This window comes from Pygocentrus nattereri, chromosome 17 (genome assembly GCF_015220715.1).
Source record: "Pygocentrus nattereri isolate fPygNat1 chromosome 17, fPygNat1.pri, whole genome shotgun sequence".
Classification (NCBI taxonomy): domain Eukaryota; kingdom Metazoa; phylum Chordata; class Actinopteri; order Characiformes; family Serrasalmidae; genus Pygocentrus; species Pygocentrus nattereri.
The window spans coordinates 33,476,461-33,496,353 of record NC_051227.1 but is presented as its reverse complement, the minus strand read 5'-3'; the positions used below and the strand labels follow the sequence as shown (position 1 = coordinate 33,496,353).

Sequence of the window (19,893 nt, the reverse complement as noted above, 5' to 3'; positions counted from 1 at the left end):
AGGGCACAGCAAATGTTTACATTTCACAATATTTACACCAAATAAACTATGTGTTTAGATCCATTGTTATGTCTACCAACGATGGTTGAACGATGAACAATTAAAGGATTCTAATAAATGAGCCAAATTACAAGCCTTTCATGATTAAAATTATGCTAATTCTTTGAAGCAGCAAAGTTATGTTCATTCATAAGACCTCAGGAATATAAATAGCTCTCTGACAGTCATTACCACAGTGGTGATCAAAGCCCTGGGTCTACAAATCTGTAGATCTAATACACCACTGTGTCTTACTGTGGAAAAACAAACAAAGGCCTCCTGTAAAGGCAGTGAAGGTGTACCCAGCGACCCCGGCCTGAGCTCACCACCAGCACAGTCCTGCTCTGGTTGGAGGGTTCATGGCAGGCCAGTGTTGCCATTACAGTGGGAAACCACCTTCAGACGCGGGAGGCTTGTGTTGCGGGTGGCAAGCATCAACAAACACTCGGACGGACAAAAGGGGTCCGAAGTAAGACAGAGGGCTCTGAAACAATCTCCAGCTTTGCCTCCTTTCAAGTTCACTTCCCTCACAACACCACATCATTCTTGGGCTAGGCAATGGCCTATGACACCAGACTCTTATCGATCGAAGCTGTCAGCACAAGACAGTAAATAAACAAATGAAGAAGAAAGTGCTCTACAAAGGGTAACCCTACATCTTTCTTCTTCCCAGGCTAATTAGTGTCATCAGAAAGCCTGCACTTCCCGGCATCCCAAGGGGTGTAGGGAGCAGGGGGGTTGTTGGTTGGTGAGAAGGAAAGGGGATGGCCGGCTTCCTGAGGAAAAAGCATCAGCTTTGCGCTGCAAAACAGCTCAGGAAGCGACCACAGGCAGCCCCAGGGTCCAGACGCGTCTTTGGCTGGGACAGGCACACTTGTGTAGTTAGTCGCTCTCAATTTTACCACTACATAAGATATACTTACCAACACTCTGACACTACCTCAGAGGTCCAGTGATGTCCCATCTTTAAGACTACTGGGGACTTACCACCGTAGAGCCGATAAAGAAGGTAAGAGCTGGGAATGTTTGGTTTGACTGTATTGTCACTGTTGACAAAAAAGAATGTACTTCTACTTCTGTATTTCAGCCTTGTAGGGCTTTGATGGGCACCTTCGGTATTAGTGATTGTGCAGGTTAAATGTATGAGGATGTTTATAAGAGGCAAGCTTTCTGTCATACTGATGTCTCTATAGACTTACATCTGCCAACTGATATCTAACCTTGTCTGGACTATAATGACAATTTAATGTCAGTTGCTTTGGTTCTGATGAGAATTATATATTTGTTTTTTTTATTTTTGGCTCTGGTCGATGACGAATATGATGACATGTAAGAATCCAACTTGGCCCAATGATTCACTGATTCTTATCAGTCTGTCCATATCTAAGGAATCTCCACACAGATGTTAGTCACGTTGTTTATTTAAGCGTGCCTATGACGCACACACAGCAGTCAAGTGCCCAGTGTCTCTGTTGTAAAGGATAGTGCCCTGGATGTCCTGTCATATATAGCACTTCTAAACAGAAATGACCCTTTTGCTGGTAAATTACCCAAGGCTGCTGTGTAGCTGATTGTTGATCACATATTGTTGGACATAATCTAAAAGTAATTTGAATGTACATTTTTAAAAACAAAGGTTCCTAGTGGTTATAGGATGTATGCTTTTAGGCAAATAAAAACATTAGTAATGAGTATAGATAGTACTATAATGCACTATATTACATATACAGTATTACTAATTAGTATACATTATGCTGAGGAGCTTTTAAAAGAATCTTGACACTTGCAAAGGTTTTCTAGAGGATCAGAGTAGTTCTTTCATGACAATGCTAGAAATATTTTCAGACTCCTCTACTTATAAGACTCTTGGCTTCACAATAGGACATAAACCATGGTACAGATGTTTATTATATAGAGCTCAATCTGTAGAGGACACTAAAACTGGTAGGAAAAAAAGGGAATGACACTTGATCATCTGCTGAATCAGGACCAAGTGATATACCACTGAGGAAAATCAGTGCCAAGTTTTTATGAACCATAAAACTGGGAAACACAGGAACGTAGTAATATCTCCTTCCTCGAACCACAATTGACTTTCATATTGAGAGACAATTTCCACTATGACCCTCCTAAAATAGCTTTAACCTGTGACCCTGACTGCGCAAAGGGCCACTCTATGACGTCTAACCAGGTCTCATCTTAATGGGGATGACAGATGCCCTTACTGCGGCCAAACGGCTCCAGGATGCTACCAGCTCCAGTCAGCGTGAATAAAGGATAACCCCTCTGTACCTCCTCTCCTGACCATGGCTCTGGGCTGAGGCAGCAGGGCAGCAGCGGATTGCTCTGCAAGGGCGGGACTCGTGCTCCGAGGGCGTTCAATAAGGCCCTTTTTTCAACAAGGGGTGATGGCAAGACTAGGGGGCACTTCCTTTGGCCCTGTGGAGGGCCATGCAAAGCAGGATGCAGGCGGGCTATGATTGGAGCATCCCCTGCTGTCCCTCGTGCACAGGTGCAAAGCGGCGGTTGCATAAGTGTGATGACAAACAGGGATATGGTTTCAGCTCCAGCGCTCTGGGAGGGAAGCGGAGAGTGGTGCGTTTCATTGTGTATCTACAAGGGAATTGTGCAACAACAACCACAAATAGTAATCACAATCAAGGATCTTACAGGCCCCAGTCCAAAAATGAAAAAAAATGAATGGGCCCTCTGTATAAAACTGACTTTCAATGAATAAAAAACAACAATGTAAATCGCTTGCTTACTTGCTATGGCTATCTCTCAGTCAGCGTAGTGCACTAATCTAGGCTAATGTTAGGCTACTGTAGCTCAACTTGAGTCATGGGTGTAAAACTGAGTAATTAACGATACAAGGTAGTCCAATAAAGACATTAAGGGGCCTACCCCACCTGCACTGTTGGTGGTTATGCAACTGCTATGAATACAACAGTAACAGCAAATCAGGAGCAGAGGTATGAAACTAATATGCTGCATTAAGCAGTTATTGCTTTCAGTAGTTCTGTCCCCTTTCTTCTTTGCATGGTATCTATTTATAGATATAAGACTCTGGCTTGGAGCTTATGATTAATGGTTTAGCCACTAAGCATTTTTCCCACATTTATTCAATCCACAACTTTAAATCCGGTTCGGCAACTTTATTTACTCTGAGAGTGTAGACAAAGCTCAAACCAGTTAACATAAACAAACTAGCCGTGTAAACCCACATGCTTTCTTGTTTGGCAAAGTGTCAGGAAATATTTTGAGGCAATGCCAAGGTGACCTTTGTTGGCAACAGGAGAGACTCATAACAATGAAAAACTTAATGTTATGCAGTGTTGTTTCCTGCTCCCAAAGCCAAGAATATACTCCAGTTTGGAGCTCGCCTCGCAATCTATCCTCTATTTATTCACCGCTGGTCTTAGAAGTGGCGCCAGTTGCAGTTCCCTGACGCTCTCCTTGCCCCATGACAATCAACAGGAACAAGTGTGCGGTGTCCTCGCTCTGTTTCCACACAGATAGAGGCAGTCTGAGGCCCATAATTGATTAGCAAGGAAAAGACATGGGAAAGAGCAGTGCCTGCAGTCATCCAAAGGTCTAACTCTCATGCATAGCAGGAATGCTTAGGACCTTATGACTCTCCACACATGAAGATGCCAAAGATTAAAGTACATGTTAAAAAAAAATCTATAGCATGTGTATCGTCATGCACAAGCCACTTCACAACACACAAAGGTGAGCTCAGTCTTTCGCTTGTGTGATTCATTTGCCAAACCCAAGTTAATGAGTAAACGAGCAGATTATTTAAGTTTTTACCTCTTTCTCTAGTCTCAAGATCCGTCCACGAAGCATACAAAGCCAAATAAAAAGTTCTTCGAATTACCGAAGCTATTTTTCCTGTGGTAATTTGACCTCTGCTATCAGACCTGAGACAGCAGACATTCGTGTCCATCCATTGTTTACGGCCTAAATCAGCGGCTAAGCCTTCCTCAAGTGTTTACCCAATCACAAAAGGAAAAGTCATTTCTTTGTGCTCATAGCGGCTGCCAGGATTCGAAGGGAAACAAGTATTTGGAGAGACACACACTCCTCCAGTGCAGCCACTAAACAATGTCATTCTTTTTTTTCAGGCTGATGTGATTGAAATGTAGCTGTTGTGACGCACTCCACTGCCATTTCTATTGTGTTTCAGGACAAGCTGATAGGTGTTTGGCTGGCTTCCTTTCGCCACGTGTCCGGCCTGACTGGACTGTGAAAAAAAATTTGATGAATGTGGAAAGGTGTGAGGTCCCAGGCTGATTTTAATGACAGTCTATGGCTGCAGCAGCATGTGATATCAGAATTATCAACAGCTGAATGTTTGCAGTCGTTCTGATGCTCTTGGCATTATCCGTTACTAAGATTAGCAGAATTGAGGAGTCTTCTAGTAAGTGGACCAGCACACAGGGCATAAATGTAACTCTCAAAGGTACAACATGCTCCATTAAGCCTGCTGAAAAACCAGTACACACTAGGACGGATTCAATGCTTAGATTCGTTTGAGTCCAAGCTGGTTCATGCTGGTCTGATGGTGGTTTAGCTGATCACTCTGTATGATCATGATCATTGGCCATCATACCAGCATTCAAAACACAACATATGCAGGTTTTACTGGTGATTTGCTGGTACTATGCTGGTTTCTCTAGCAGAGAAGTCCAATTGTGTACAATATATGAGTCTTAATGATACATTATATTCATTTCAGAGGGAAAGGGTTGGGATGTAATGAAATACAAGTATTGTAAATATGTATTCTTAAGTGCCTGTATTCAGTCTAAGTTACATTTTGTGAGCAGTATTCAGAATAGTTCCCTTTTACATGTTTAGGAGAACACTTTTAAAATACTTACCCACTAAATAAAAAACATAATGCATAATGTGCAGCAAACATACTTGGTGAACGTATTTTTAAGAGAAACAAATTTTGCTGAATTCATTTCCTTAACTAATTAATGACCTCTTTACAAACTGAAGTTCTTGCGAAAGCCTGAGTAGACTGATGAATCAATGTAATGATCAGTTACTAATCTCTGTTATTGAGCTCTTATAAAGGAATGATCGAACAAACAATCTTCTCAGTAGTGACATGTTTGCAAGTGATAAGTTTAGCATCGGTGTTGCATTGGACTCTTGCTTGGGGGATTGCGGGAGAAGCAGGAGACCTAAGTAGGTGGTGAAAGAGGGGGAAAAAACATTTTTTTAAACAGTAACAAATTTTTCATGAAATGCATGAAAATGCAGTAGAATAATCACATGAAGAAAACTGCCAACCACTAACAGCAAGAAAAAAATCGGACCTGCCTTACTAAGATTTATTCTAAATACATTACTTGTTATGTATTGTAATGGAATACAGTACTGAATACATTTATGGCATTTAGCTGACACTCTTACAATTTTGATCACTGTTACACAGGTAGGCGAAGGCGGTGTTAGGAGTCTTGCCCAAGGTCTCTTATTGGTATAGTGTAGGGTGCTTGTCTAGGCAGGGGATTGAACCCCAGTCTACAGCATAGAAGGCAGAGGTGTTAACCACTACACCAACCAACCATTTAGCACAGTATTCAGCCATCACCACTGCCTCCATTGATGATACCACCCAAAGGGCAGCGTTGTACTGTGAAATATATATTTTTTTCCCACAGTGTAGCATCAAGGCATTTTAACACACACCATAACGTATCTTTACAACCCACTGAGTACATATATGCATAGATAATGCTGTCAGTAGTGTCTTAAATCAATATGCATTTCGTCTACTTGACTATGAACACAACAGTGAAATGAAAAGCAGCAGGAAGAAATACACAGAAGAAATGTAGAACCTTACTACAGGGCTAAAACATTAACCTAGCTACTCTTATCTACTCACTTCCCAAATCAGTTCATCTCTTTTCACTATAAAAGCATGAAAAGACACAGAGCTGTGCAAAACTGGAATGTCCACAGAATAAAATTAGAGCGACTGAGACGCCTCAAAGTGGCTAGACCAACTCTCTCTGGCGATAAGCTCCACAGCTCAGCGCTCGCCTCCTGAGCGTCTTAAGAAACCGTGCATGTTGGGCCAACCCACCAAAATAAAAGTGCGGTGAGTGCGCACTGAGCGGCTCGTCGTCTGCGCAACCGCTTCAGCAAGAGGCAGGTACAGGAGTTTCACTGAGGAGCAGAAAAGAAGAATTTCACAGACGACCTCCAAACACCTCGTATGAGTGGGAGTGCAGTTTATTTCTGGTCTCATTCCCGTTTGCAGCATGAACAGGATGGGCTGTGTAAGTTTACTGCTATTTTCCTTTCAGTTCCATGTCAGACTGCTGTGCTCAGCGCTTTCCTCACTCTCCGAGTTCTGTGAACACGATGAATGAGTACAAAGAGGTGCAAAACTAGACTTAGTAAAGTCATACAGAGAGGATTTAGAGCAAAAAAGTGTCAGTATCAGTCATTAACAGTTATGTCTAACTGTACAATCACAGGCTGTTATGTAACTACAGCTGGTCACGGATTAAATCCCACTTTTCAGTGGGCAAGTTCCAGCAACATGCCTTAATCCAAAATTCTGCTTAATTTACAGCCATAATAATCAAATAAAGACATGAAATGATTTTAGAAGAGTGCTCCGGGGTTGTAGCTGTTCTCAAGAACAGCCAAGGTCAGTGTTCCTGTGCTTACTCCAGTCCAGGTATTCAGACTCCAGTGTTTGGAGGTTTGATCTGGGCAGTTAAATTGAATTAAGATTGAGAGAAAACTTCTCCACAGTGGTGACCTTCTGTGTGGTTACTTTGGAAAACCTACTTAGCTGGGTCACTATTATTTACAATATTTATAAAGCCACTGAGCAATTGAAACAGTGAGGAGTCTGATCCTAGATCAGCTACACTACATTCTAAAAAATACGGATCTTCAAGGGTTCTTTAGTAAAGAAAATGGTTTTATGTAGAACAATGAATGCTCAGAGAACCCTTTCCATGGTTAAAGGGTTTACTGCATTATTAAAGGGTTCTTCAGACTGATGGAAAATGGCCCTAGATATGCTATAGATGGTTCTATTTAGAACCTTTTTGAAAAGGGATCTATATAGCACCCAAAAAGGTTCTTCTGTTGTTACAAGCTTGACATCTTAACAAAGAAAAGAACCCTTTTGTGTCATATAGAACCATTTTCATAAATGTTCTATATGGAACCATCTTCAGCACATTCTCCATCAGTTTGAAGAACATTATGCAAACAACCATTTAAATTTGAGTGTTCATGGGTCTATATAGAAGCATTTGCTTTACTAGAGGACCCTTGAAGATCCATATTTTTAGGAGTGGAATGTAAGGTTTACTGAGTGTAGGCTATGGAGAATATTTTTGGGAATTGAAACCTTAATTAGCTGACCCAGACATTTTTGTTCCTGTGTCAGAGAAAAGAAACCTTCACCTTTCTTGTAGTTTCTAATGGCATCTAGACCTTGGTCTGCTAGTGAACAGTTAAAGATTTACCCTCACTATAACCTTGCGAAATGTAATGTGTCATGGAAAAAAACAGCTTTATGGCAGGGCATATTCCAGGGCTGAGACTATTGGCAAAGCTAACATGATCTAATCGAATTTTGGAGGATTTTTTCCTACTTAGTCTAATCACCGACACTGGCAACAATAGGAGAGAACCTCGCCAAAACACAAGAAGAAGAGACTGAAAGAAGCTGTCATTTTAATGTATCGGATCATCTTTTCATCTGGATCGATTGCAACTGAGATATTTTGCGGCGTGGCATATCTGATCTCTATCATATCTGATCTTGTGGCATATCTGAAAGTCTTTCGTTATACTTCTCATGTGTTTAAGGATAGTGCACATAGCTTGCAGATTAATTTTAACCCACCGAAAGAGGCATTTTCATTGCATGCGTCTGAGCCATTGTGCAGGATATGTGCCTGGTCATATGCCTCAATGGCTTGGGTGCATTTAAACCATCCCTCAGGGAAAGTCGTGCAGGGATCATTCTTGGGATCACTCCAACATTCCAGGGCTTTTCCTCAAGCTAGCGTCTGTAGTCCAGTGCCAAAGCCCTGGCCAGTACACCCTTGCTCTGGCACATCTTGACACCAGGCCTTCTCTCTTACAGTGTAACACTGCCTTTCCCCCTACTCACCTCCACTTATTACCTCCCTTCCTGGCCTCATTTTGACCCCACCCTTAGAGCAGGATTAGCTCTTAGGATAGAGAACAACCATGGACCATTGGTTTGGATACACAAGATGAAAGACAAATGACAGAAGTAATGTTGCATTCCACTTTTTGCACATTGCACATTGATCCAAAGATACTCTACAGTGCTTGGCAGTGGTTATTTATTTCATGGTGGGTGCTTTTAAAAAGATATATTGAAACAGTCTTAATGTGCCAAATGGAGCAATGCCATAGAGCAGTGGTTCTCAGACTGGTCGTCAGGGCACTCCAGACAGTTTACATTTTTTGCTCTATTCCAGCCGACAATGCATAAGGATAGAGCAAAAATGTAGATAAGGGGGCTTGAGGGCTGGTTTGAGAACCACTGCCATAGCAAAAGCACTTTTGGTTCTCTAAGAAAGTTGAATCTTTAAACAACATCACGATTGTGAAGAATCTTTTTCAAGTTTAAGGAACCTCCACACAATGTAAGTTTTATATACTAATCAAACCTTTTACCTAGAACTATATGCCCAAGCCAAAAACCATTTAGGAACATTTCTTTTTAAATGCGTTTCATAGTCAACAGACTGAATGAGATTGCTGTATCTTAAACAGGAAATGATTTACATGGTCTGTAAAAATGACATACACAAAGAGTTCAAATGTGTAACCCTATTATAAATGTGTGTAAATTTATAAGAGACAGAAAGGTATATAAAGTTATATGATACCCAGGGAGAAAGAAATGGGCAGGTGAATCTTATGGAAACAGTGTGCAAAGTAATCCACATGGGAAAAGCTAGACCAAAGGACCAAGACCAAGGAACTCTGGACATTCACAACAGTGGTTAGACATTAAACTGAAACACGAAGGATATTGATGTCAAATCGGTTTCAGTTCATTTTTCATTGTAAAGTGCAGTACAGCTTCAAAAAGGCAGTTATCAGCTGCAAATTGCAACCACTATGTAGCATTTTTTGTTTATTAAATGGCTTTCCTCCATGTGGTTCACATATAGCTGTCTTGGTAGCCATAGGAACCTACTTCAAGAAACAAAATGGAGAGTCCTCCCATGGTGGGATGAAATGCAGGGAGCCTGTCTCTTTTGTTGGCTACCTGTGCAAGGCAGTAAGTAGAGTAAGCCTGGGAAAGCAGCAGAATGGCCTTTATATCTCACCCAGAGATCTAACCCGATGTTCCAGAAGGGCTCCACTGTAACATTTATAATTAGAGCTGGACTAGCCATGGAAGGTGATTTGGGGAATTACGAGAAAAGTACGTACATGTGTGGACAGGCCACCCAAAATTTTATCTCCACACGGCTCCATTGAGATTTTGGATTCAGTCCACGCAGAATGCTTCAGTGACAGTATTCAGCATCATTGCTGATTTTCTTTGAGTCAGCTGTTTTTTAACTGTCTCTTCATTCTCTTGGGCTTTTGGTGGTGCAGAATAAATATTTCCCCATTTTCGCAATAACAGCTGCTCTGACTTCTCACTCAACCCGTTGCAAAAGAACATGGATTACTCTAATCTATCACTCTAAACCAACTGCATGCATACCCTGAACTGCGTAGAGCAGCAGAATTACAACCCAGTAAGAATTACTACCCCTGTACTTTGTGTCTAGCATCGATCTGGTCTACTGCAGAACTTCCTCTTCTGCTGACCTTCATTTGTAGAATCCACCCTGTTTGATAATTACATGACGCATGAGTCCATCGGCCAAATCAGTCAGACACTTACAGTGAAATTCTTCTCCTTTGTGGTGTCTCATTTTACAGGTTCAGTGGCCCATATGGAAAAAAGCATACAGACACATTATTACTTCCAAATAGTTAGGAAGCTGCAAACAATAGGCCACCTTCAGGAATTCAAAGCTTACTGTTGCACACCAAATGTAGCTTGTTGTTTTGAGTTGTTCAGACACATAATTGAGAATGTAATCCAGAATGTAATTGTTTTACATCCAAAGTGTCATTAATCAGTCATTACAAAAGTGTCATGCAAATAATTTTACAGATTACTATAAGCTCAGAAACATGTCACAAGAAGAACATTTTGTTCAAAAAGACAAAACTGTCATCAGAAAATGTTTGACCAGTATTTCAAACCAATATTTAACTATTTTTTTATCATATTTAAATGTTAGTTTTAAATATTGGTTTTATTTAAGCCCGACCTCTCAACCTTTTTCATCTCAAGGCCCACCTATTTATTACTAGAATGCATAAAGACACAGGATAACAACACTTTTTGAAATTTTAACACAGCTATGTTTTAATTTTCTACATATTATTCATTTTACTGCATTTATCTATAATGCTAGCCAACGTGAATTTTTATATTTTATAAATGTTTACGCATCAGATATCAGAATCTACCTATAATGTCCATATTGGTGCATGACTGGTTTCTATGACTGATCAAGTGACCGAGATACTGGTTTCTTCTGTTTATAACATGGAAAACTGGGCAGCTGCCATTCAAAATTTAGTCAGTAGAACCTAATAATTTGTTTGAGGCAAAGCCTCTTCTCCCACACATTCATACTCAAGCATGTAAATTAGCCAGCAGGAAGTGATTCAGCACTGTTCCTTTTACGTTTATCACCAGCCATAAATGTCCAAATGCACCCCATTAGACAGGAAGTCTGCAGAGAGGGTATCGCAGACCAAGGCTCCAGTGTGATATCTGCAAAGCTCTCATATTCAACTATGTGAGCAGTGTTCAGCCTCAAGACTACACAAGCTAATCTCTAAGCTCTTTGTAGATGGAACTGGTTGACATATTAGAGTAATAAAGCAGGGAGACATCTGTCAAACCAAACGGATGGGTGCGACTCAAATACCTGGTATCACACCATAAAATGTTGACACACCAGGGCTGTCTTACACAGTTTATGACCATATGTTTTAACATGTCTTCACAATAGATTTTTTTAATGCCAAGTGAAAATTCAAAATACAGTCACAATTAATCAATTAAACCTAAAAAATATTCAAAATTGATTAACATGTACCTTTTTTGTTGAATAAAGTTATAAAATAACTGAAATTTGGGAGGAGTGAGCATCTCTTCCATCCTTTTCTCTCAGTCCTATCGCTGTTCTATAAAGGGGTGTTGGGGGTCGGCCTCAAGTATCCAGCCATCCAGAACTCTGTTCTTCAGAGTTCTCTCCCCTCCTTCAGTCATACAGTCTATACAGTCAGTTTATGTTGAAGGAGTAGTCCAAACAGTAGTGGCAGATGGTTAGTAGACATGATGCTAATGCATAATTTTAATTCTTCTATCTCTACTGTCTCTCTTACAATAAGAAACAGAGTCTGATCAACACACCCATGCATTACATTGTGCCACATGTATACTTTAAAATACTTCCTAGTTTTTCTTTCAAAAGCTGTGGTTTGTTATTGTTCAGGTACATCCTTTTTTATAGTTTGGCCATTTTTGAACTGGTTATTCAATGAATGGCCAACATTTTCAATAGATTACTTGATTACTGATATAATCAGTAGTCACAGCTGTAATTCTAAAGCCTTATAGAATCATCACTGATGGATACCTGCGCATTATGATCTGTGTCTCAAATTGAGCCTTATTTTGACAGCTCAGTCAATATATTGGGCATTAAGAACACTGATGATGGTCATTAGGTGTCTCTAATGCTTGTTTACCTTTTGTCCTCAGTGTTTATCTTCCAGGCAGAAACATGCCCATCCTTAAGAACCTCCCTGCTCGGCTGAAGGGGGGCAAGGTGAATGTGGATTTGGAGAACACTCACAGCGAGCTGATTCTCCGCAAGATGAGCCTCAACCACAACCCGTTCGAAGAAAACGGCTCAGATGAGGAGTGGGCCAAGGACACCGGGGGCTCACTGCTGGACGGGAGAGCGCCCCGGGACCGCAACCCGTTCGAGGACGAGGAGGACGAGAATGAGGCCAATGAGGAGAGGCGAGGAGGCTCGGGAAAGGGTGGCTCTTTCAAAGGGACACTGGACCGCATCAGAGGAGTGTCCCCACTCAAGACCCTGGGCAAGCTGGGCAAGGGTCTGCGTATGTCAGGCAGGAATAAAGGCAGCGCCACCCCTTCTCCACAAGGCTCCATCGGCATGCCCTCGCCCATGGAGAGAAAGAAGAAAGGCAGAAGGAGTTCAGAAGGGAGCCTCTTAAGGTAGTTTTAGAAGAAACCAAACATTGTGTTAAGTTTTTTTCCCAAGTTAGCCAGAAATACTAACTCTATCGCCCAAGCAGCAGTTTCAGCCCCATTCTCCAGTAAGCAAGGCCTTAACGTCACCCGCTAAGCCATCTAGTCACTTTGAATCTTTGAGTTAAAACTCTGTTTATGAGCTCCACAGATGCAGGCATTAATCCCTGGTTTTTACAATAACAAAACTTTAGTTATGCAAGTTTTTAGCACCCTTTACTGCCAACATTATGTTTGAGTGTTGTTCAAAATGACCACATTGTGCAGTTGATACTTTCTCAGAGAGATTTTCGATGCTTTATTGGCTGGATTTGCACCACTGTGGTGATGCATGTATCCATGACAAGCAAAACTGAATTGAGTCTCATTGAAATTGATCTTCAATAATGACTATGTAGAAAACAGTTATACATGCTGACCAAAAGGGCACTTGTAGAGTATAAGGGCAGGAGATCAAGCCCTCCAGGGTGTATTTATCACATGCTCAATATTGGTACAAATTGTTTTTTGAGATATCCTGCTGTGTATTAAAAACACTGCAGTGAAGATCGGCTTGCATTATTTTTACCAAAATAACTGGATTGCATTAATTCCTGAATTCCTCCAGACACCCACAGAAACACATCTGAAGCTGTGGTTGCATGCAAAAAAGGTTTAAGGGATATTCCTGTAAATATGCATATTCTTGTATATTGCAAATGCAAATACTGGAATACGCACACACACAGGATACACCCTGGACAGGTCACCAGTCAATCACAGGGCAAATTCCGGAATAACGATGAACAAAAATACACTGAGCAGTGTTAGTGTGAATGTAGTGAAATGTAAGAATGATCTGTAGGATCCCATCATTTTCAGCTCAAGGTTAATGGTTTTATAGAATGGGTCTGTTAAAGACAAAGTGAACAGGAAATCATCATCTTTGAAGCTCTGAACCAGTTGACTGTTGTTTCTTGATGGTAGGGAGTGGTGGGAGTAGGAAGTGAAACATAATATTGGTTAGTCGTTACATTTTTATGGATGATTACAGGAAAACAAGAATGTGGTCTTTAAATGACATAGCATGATGAGTGCATATGTTGTGCTTGTATGCTTATGATCAGGAAAGTGAATTAACAAGATAAAAAAGGTTTTGATTTACGATTGACATTAAGGTTCTTGAAGCTCAGTTTGTCAGCGTGAGGGCTAAAAAGAGTTTGAGAACATTCTAGGAGATTATGAGATGTTACCCTTCTTTCCACAACCAGTCTGCTTTGCTTTCTTGCTCTCTGATCCGTTTCCCTCTTTGTGCAGGATGGCAGGCAGATGCAGAGAGAACAACCGTAAAGAGAGCTTGCCCAATGGAGACCTGTGCTCAGAAAGTGATGGCGACTCTAGCAGTCGCAGACTTTCCTTTCTGAAGATCGTGGGCAGGGGCAAGCAAAAGAGGGAGTCCATGGTGGACCATTCCGCATCACCTGGGCCTGAGGAGGAACCAGTGGAGGAAGTGCCAGAGGTCAAACCAAGGGAGCCTCTCTCAGGTAAGAGCAGATGATGCTTCCCAGAGAATTATGTGTTCAATCGTGTCTCTTTCTTTTAATACCACTATAGCTGACAGTGCCAAAAACACTTGACCAAAAAACAGACGACAGACAACTGACGACAGTATGACAACAATATGGTCTCAGTTACATTTTATGCAATATGCATAATTATGACAGCTTATAGACTGCAGTTGTAGACAGAGCGTATGGCAAGTACAGAGCTTGATTGTTTAGCTGGACCTGCATGCCCATCATGCATGGTAGGCAAGTATTTGTGCAAGAAAGCAAGCTTAGATCAAGTTACATCCTTTTAGAAGGCTTGTTGGGGCACGAATCAGAATGGTAATAGACCAATTCCTAAAACCCTTTTATAAAACTTTTTTAAGTAATGTGAGTAGTTTCACATTATGAGGATTTTACCACAGATACAATTAGTGTGTTTAGTACTCAATAAAACCTTTACAGCCAGAATGTCTCTTTTAAATGTCACTTAAAAGTGATGAGTACTTCATAAATATATCTGTTTTTGTTATATGTTCAACGGGCCATTTGAACAGCAGGTGTCTTACTAGTGTGCACATAATGGTGGCATGCATTCCAACTCTTAATCCAAGCATTTTCCATGTTGTCCTCCTCCAAAATCTAATCACTTGCGCTTTGCCAGTGAACCCACAGCCTTATCGCCTTACAGTCACCCAAGCACATCTTCAAAGTACAATACGGGCTGTCAAAACTAAGGGCCTTAAAGCATCACCCTTGTAGTGTACATGCAAGTACATTATGAATTAAGCAAACAAAACTGAGAAAGAGGAATCTGTGTAAAGAGGAACTACGAATATACCCCACTGTGTCGTGCTTGGCCATGTCTGTGCTTTCTTTCAGTGGAGTGGGGAGGGTGACAAGCTGCTGCTCTACATGCCCCAGCTGACACAGCACAAAAACCCCTTTTATTTGTATGTTTAACCACATTATGTTGACGCGAAACTTTCTGGTGACCTCCTCGTCATGGTCATGCTGGTTTTGAAACGCTCTGTGCAGAAAAGACAGCTTCACATGACCGTATTACATTCTTTTTTTTTCTAGTTAGCTATACTACCATTTATATGTTTTGTTAGCTACATGGTTAGATTAGTGTCAGTGTGTAGTTTTACGTCCATTTTCTTCAGTTAGTGAAATTCTAACCAGCTGGATTTAGCTACTCATATAGCAAGAGGATAGCAGGCCACTGCTGGCCCACTGACTGCAAAGGTGGTGGCTCACTGGCTTTTTGTTCTGTATTTTCCAGGCAGCCTTTTAGGCAAAATGCCACTTTTCATTGTTCAGTAACTTATCTCTTTTGTTGTCCTTTATAAGTTAGTTTTTTCAATTATATTTAACAGCAATATCATAAATAAAGCCAATTAGTGAGTAATCTAGCACAATATCAGGTGATTAAAAGCCTTGTGTCCAGGACAGTAAATATGGATGGTCTAACGGTGTACTAGCAGTGGCGTACAGTCGGAGGCTGCCGATCGTATCAAGCCAGCGGACTGATATGTGCTTGCTGTCTGGGTAGCTAGCTGCTAAGTAGGGAAAAAAAAGAATAATCTGTTATATTTTTTACTAATAGTGGCAGAGTGTACACACATGGTTTAGCCGAAGGCAAGCAATCATGTTAGAAGTATCTAGCTATGTAGCAATTGGCTAGCTAACTACCAACATAACTTTCCTGGCTGCAGTTAGAGAATAACCTTTGTCACATATTCAAGCAAGAGGTAAACCTGAACAACATAAAGCGACGGATGTGCCATATGAATTAGGCTACTTACAGTTTTATTTAAATGACGAGACTAACCTAGCTAGCTAATTCACAAAAAGATTTTCCTAGATATTTTGGTAGAGCATTAGGTAGTTCATGATTCACTGTTCATGTATAGTTTTCAGTTGACTCAATTTTTTCCTTCAATAGGTTATTGGATAAGCCCCAAATACAAGAAGACAATGCTTGTTTTGCAGACATAAGCTGTGTCTCAAAGGAAAACAATGTTCTGTCAAGGCAGATGTTCTCAAGTGGCTGCATTCCTTGGTGATGTGATGCTGAGAGACTGATTCTCATAGCATTGCACATGTTTAAATGGCAGGAAAGAGACACTTAACATGTTATATTGCATTTGCACATTAGTCTTGTGTGCATTGAGAATAAAAACACAGTGCCTCATCATGCCTTACACCCTTGACCTCTTAACTTCCATATGTTTATTACATCCTGAAGATTGCTCTTTAGTAATTGCATGTAAAGCAATGCAAACTGATTAAGGGGCAGTCGTGGGCTGGAGGTTAGGGAACTGGCCCTGTGACCGGAAGGCTGCCAGTTCAAACCCCAGTGCCAACAGCACATGACTGAGGTGTCTTTGAGCAAGACACCTAACCCCCAATTGCTCCTCGGGCGCTGCAGATAGGGCTGCCCACCGCTCCGGGCAAGTGTGCTTACAGCCCCCTAGTGTGCATGTGGTGTTTCAGTGCCCAGTGGGGTTAAATGCGGAGGTGAAATTTCCCCATTGTGGGACTAATAAGGGAATGTTAAGTTATAGGAGGGAAGGGTGCCACTCTGGAACTGCTGATTGATTCATGGAGAGGAATTGGCTTATTATTCAGTTATTAATCTTACAGCATATTGTTCTGTGCTGTGAATTATTCAGTAGCTACTATAAAACTGATGCGTAAGGTATGCACTGACAAACATGAGAAAGGGAAGTCTTGACCCACCGATAAGTCCTTAGAGCTTAATAAGGAAAATTTCCCTATTTGCCATGTACTTCACTCATTTGTTTGCATGTTTGGTCAAGAAGTATGAAGTAATGAACAGTGAGATGAGTAGAAGAATAAAATCCAGTAAGCAAACTCTGATTAAACTATGCATAGCTATGATTTTTGTAAAACTAATTTAGCAAACAAAGAGATAATGCGCAATAGTGTTACATAATCTGGCAGACATCTGGAGCTCAGTACCATGATTTCTTTCTCCTGTTTGAAACATGTTAGAGCTGCTCTCTTTCACTATGAATGAAATGAAAGTCAAAAGTTGCAGTGTCTGTTAACCATTAAGACAAGATTTGGAACCAAGTGTCTTTGGTCAGTGAGTTGGGCTTCGGTTAGATTTGGTGAAAACTAGCTGATAAGAAGGCCCTTTATCGAGGTGGTTAGACACAGAGTAGTAAATGATTTCCAGACCTTACAAAATTACAACCCACATCCCTGAACCATGAAGCCATAACTGTGCTTAGAGCCACACAACATTGGCCACTATGGAAACGACCGTGTTAAAGCATGACCTTCAGTCACCAGTACATTCATATATGTGCAATAGTGTGACTGACTGATTCCACCAACCAGCCTCACCTACCTCAGCTAAACTTTCACACATGTGAAACTACATAAACTACCAAGTTCTTCACAAAGCAAATCATTGTTGAATGTAGTAAGGGCTAAAGAGCCCCACAGTGTAAGGTGGGGCACACGTTTCAAATGACCTAATTTAGTCTCTGCTCTATTGACACTGTACATATTCACGTAAATTAAGGCTGGGAGCAAGACCAGCATGTCCTCATGTCATCAGTCTGCACCCAGCCCTGCAGTCTCCAGTGACAGAAATGGCTGAGGAGGGGCAGTGGCAATTCTAATAGCCACTCAGTGTCCAAATGACTAAATGCCTTTAAAAGTTTAAAAGAATATTCCAGCATTTTTTGACCTAATTTCTATCGCATCTGCGTTGTATGGTCAATGTATGGTCACAGCTAGTAACTTTGATTAAGGAGTGCATTCTGAGTAATTTGAGTATCTGTATGAATTTTAAACGGGACACCACCAATTTTGAGAATTTTCCACAAACTTCAGTAGTTGAGAGCATTGAAATTCAGAGTGGTTACAGAGTTACAGCCATTTCATTTACTACCCAAAACCAACAGTGAACCTACAGGTGTCTTTTGACTTTTTATATGCAGTGATAATAATGGAAAATTGTAATAAATATTTTTAAAAAATGTCTTTGGGGACATGAACTCTTCAGATGTCTGGTTCCTATCACCAGCACTGTAAACCCTTGTGTCACATTTTACAGTCCTGTTAAAACATAAAACTGGCATTGCTGAATTGCTTATACTGAAACTAATGGGTCGTTGCCATCGGCTTCCATTCTAAGTGCAGTGTCAAAAAAAAATTTTGTCTATGTAATTAACAGTGAACAGGTAGGGCAGATAGAGTTTAAGTGAAAATGCACACAAGCAATTCTATAAGGCTAAATCCAGTAATATTGGGACAGGCTCTGTCTCGCCTAGGGAAACTGGACACCACAGCCCTGCAAATGTGACCCAGCTGTGACTGTGGGGGCTTTGAGGATTGGGGGGGAGTGATGAAACAAAACCCAGCACTCCTCTGCTCACTGTTGAAGAAAAATATTTATCCACCCCCGCACACATTTGACAGAAAAGGGAACATAGGGGAATCTAACAGGGGGAGTGTTGAAGGCTTGTTTTCATAAAGCCCCTTTGAGTCCTTCTGTATGCCAGCTGAACAGGTAGCTAAACAGAGATACCAGAGAGCATTGAAGTGAAGTTGAATAATTTGTGCCACTTGGGGTTAATAAGGAGAAATCCCATGTCCTGGGCCAGAGCGTAATTAGATCCTATACAAGCTCCTGCCCAGAAACTCGGGATAATCTGCACTGTAGTGACAGAATGGTAGCTGACAGTGATGTTGATTATGCAGGTGCTTGAGTTATGTTAGAGGATATCTTGCTTAGTCATTACTTTATAGTGGAGTGGGTTGTTGCATCCCACCCCTCCAGTGCTCATGCCAGTAACATAGTTTTCCCACAGTTCTCTGCACTTGATAAAGTGATGTATTGAATTTTCTTGATTCAACTGTGGACATAATTCCAACTTGAATAAAATACATTACATCACAATTACTACCAAATTTAAGAAACACAAAACTGTGGTGATGTGCAGGACTCTGCAAGAGTCAGAGGCTTCCCTTCACTTGTTTAAACTTTAGTCAAAACTGCCCTTGAGTACCAGTTATTCACTTGTCAGCATCAAGAACAAAACAGACAACACATTTAACCTACAAAGTTCATTCTTAGACGTTGGGTGCTTTTTCTGCTTTCCACGATCCAATTAATCCACACATACAGTAAGGTATGGGCTTTGAGGTGGTCAGTCCATTGTTTGGAGAACAACAACAGCTTCTTTATTTAAATCTTCTTTTTCTCAGTGAGGGCTTCATGACAGTTACACATCCTTTCAAACATATAGCATTGATTTGTCTTCTCATAGTGGATGGATGGACAAAAACACTTTTTTCCAGATTTCTTTAAGATCTCACAAACAAGAAAGCTTTCACACTGTCAGGTTTGGTGGTCACAATTGTTAGTGACACCATGTAAACAGATTCAATGCATTATCTTTTCAGTGTTTTATTAGTTTTTGGGTGTGACTTCCACATTACTGTGGTTTCAGTTAAGGAAGGGCGTTACAGCTATACATAAGCGAAGCACGCTCTTCACACCGAGTTTAAAGGGCAAATGTATTTGGAAACAAAGACGTAGTGTTCTTCTCTTATGGATAACTCTGCTTCCCTCCCCTCTTGGCAGTCATCCCCATTTTAATGACTCTGGGATAAGCCACAAGAACAGTTCTCAACATCTGGCAATTAAGACTCAATGTGGTTTCAAGGGCATACTTTACAGGTTTCTGCTCAATGGCGATCAGGACCAGGTGGTCAGTCATTGAGCAAAGCAGGTTCGATGTTCAAATTGGTGCCCTTTCAAAACCTGCCCCACCCCCTCAGTGACGTTTTGTCCTTTGTGGACAGGACTTGAGCCGGATGAACCTACCAGAGGAAGTGGCTCTTAGGTTTTGACACAAGAACAGTAAGCACACTCTTTTTTCCAGG

At 41.0% G+C, this 19,893-nt stretch overlaps 1 protein-coding gene across 2 annotated transcripts in view; it reads left to right on the top strand.

The window, feature by feature from the left end:
- The first annotated feature begins 877 nt into the window (after positions 1 to 877).
- Positions 878 to 19,893, top strand: part of exoc3l2b (exocyst complex component 3-like 2b) — a 38,923-nt gene continuing 19,907 nt past the window's right edge. The window contains exons 1-3 of one of the 2 annotated variants that reach the window (XM_017694810.2): positions 878 to 1,048; positions 11,921 to 12,403; positions 13,733 to 13,959. In XM_017694810.2, the coding sequence (XP_017550299.1) occupies positions 11,943 to 12,403; positions 13,733 to 13,959 (688 nt within the window). In that variant the 5' untranslated portion in view covers positions 878 to 1,048; positions 11,921 to 11,942. Of the gene's footprint in view, positions 1,049 to 6,152; positions 6,345 to 11,920; positions 12,404 to 13,732; positions 13,960 to 19,893 lie in introns of those variants that run through there. The other variant, XM_017694809.2, reaches the window with a different exon arrangement.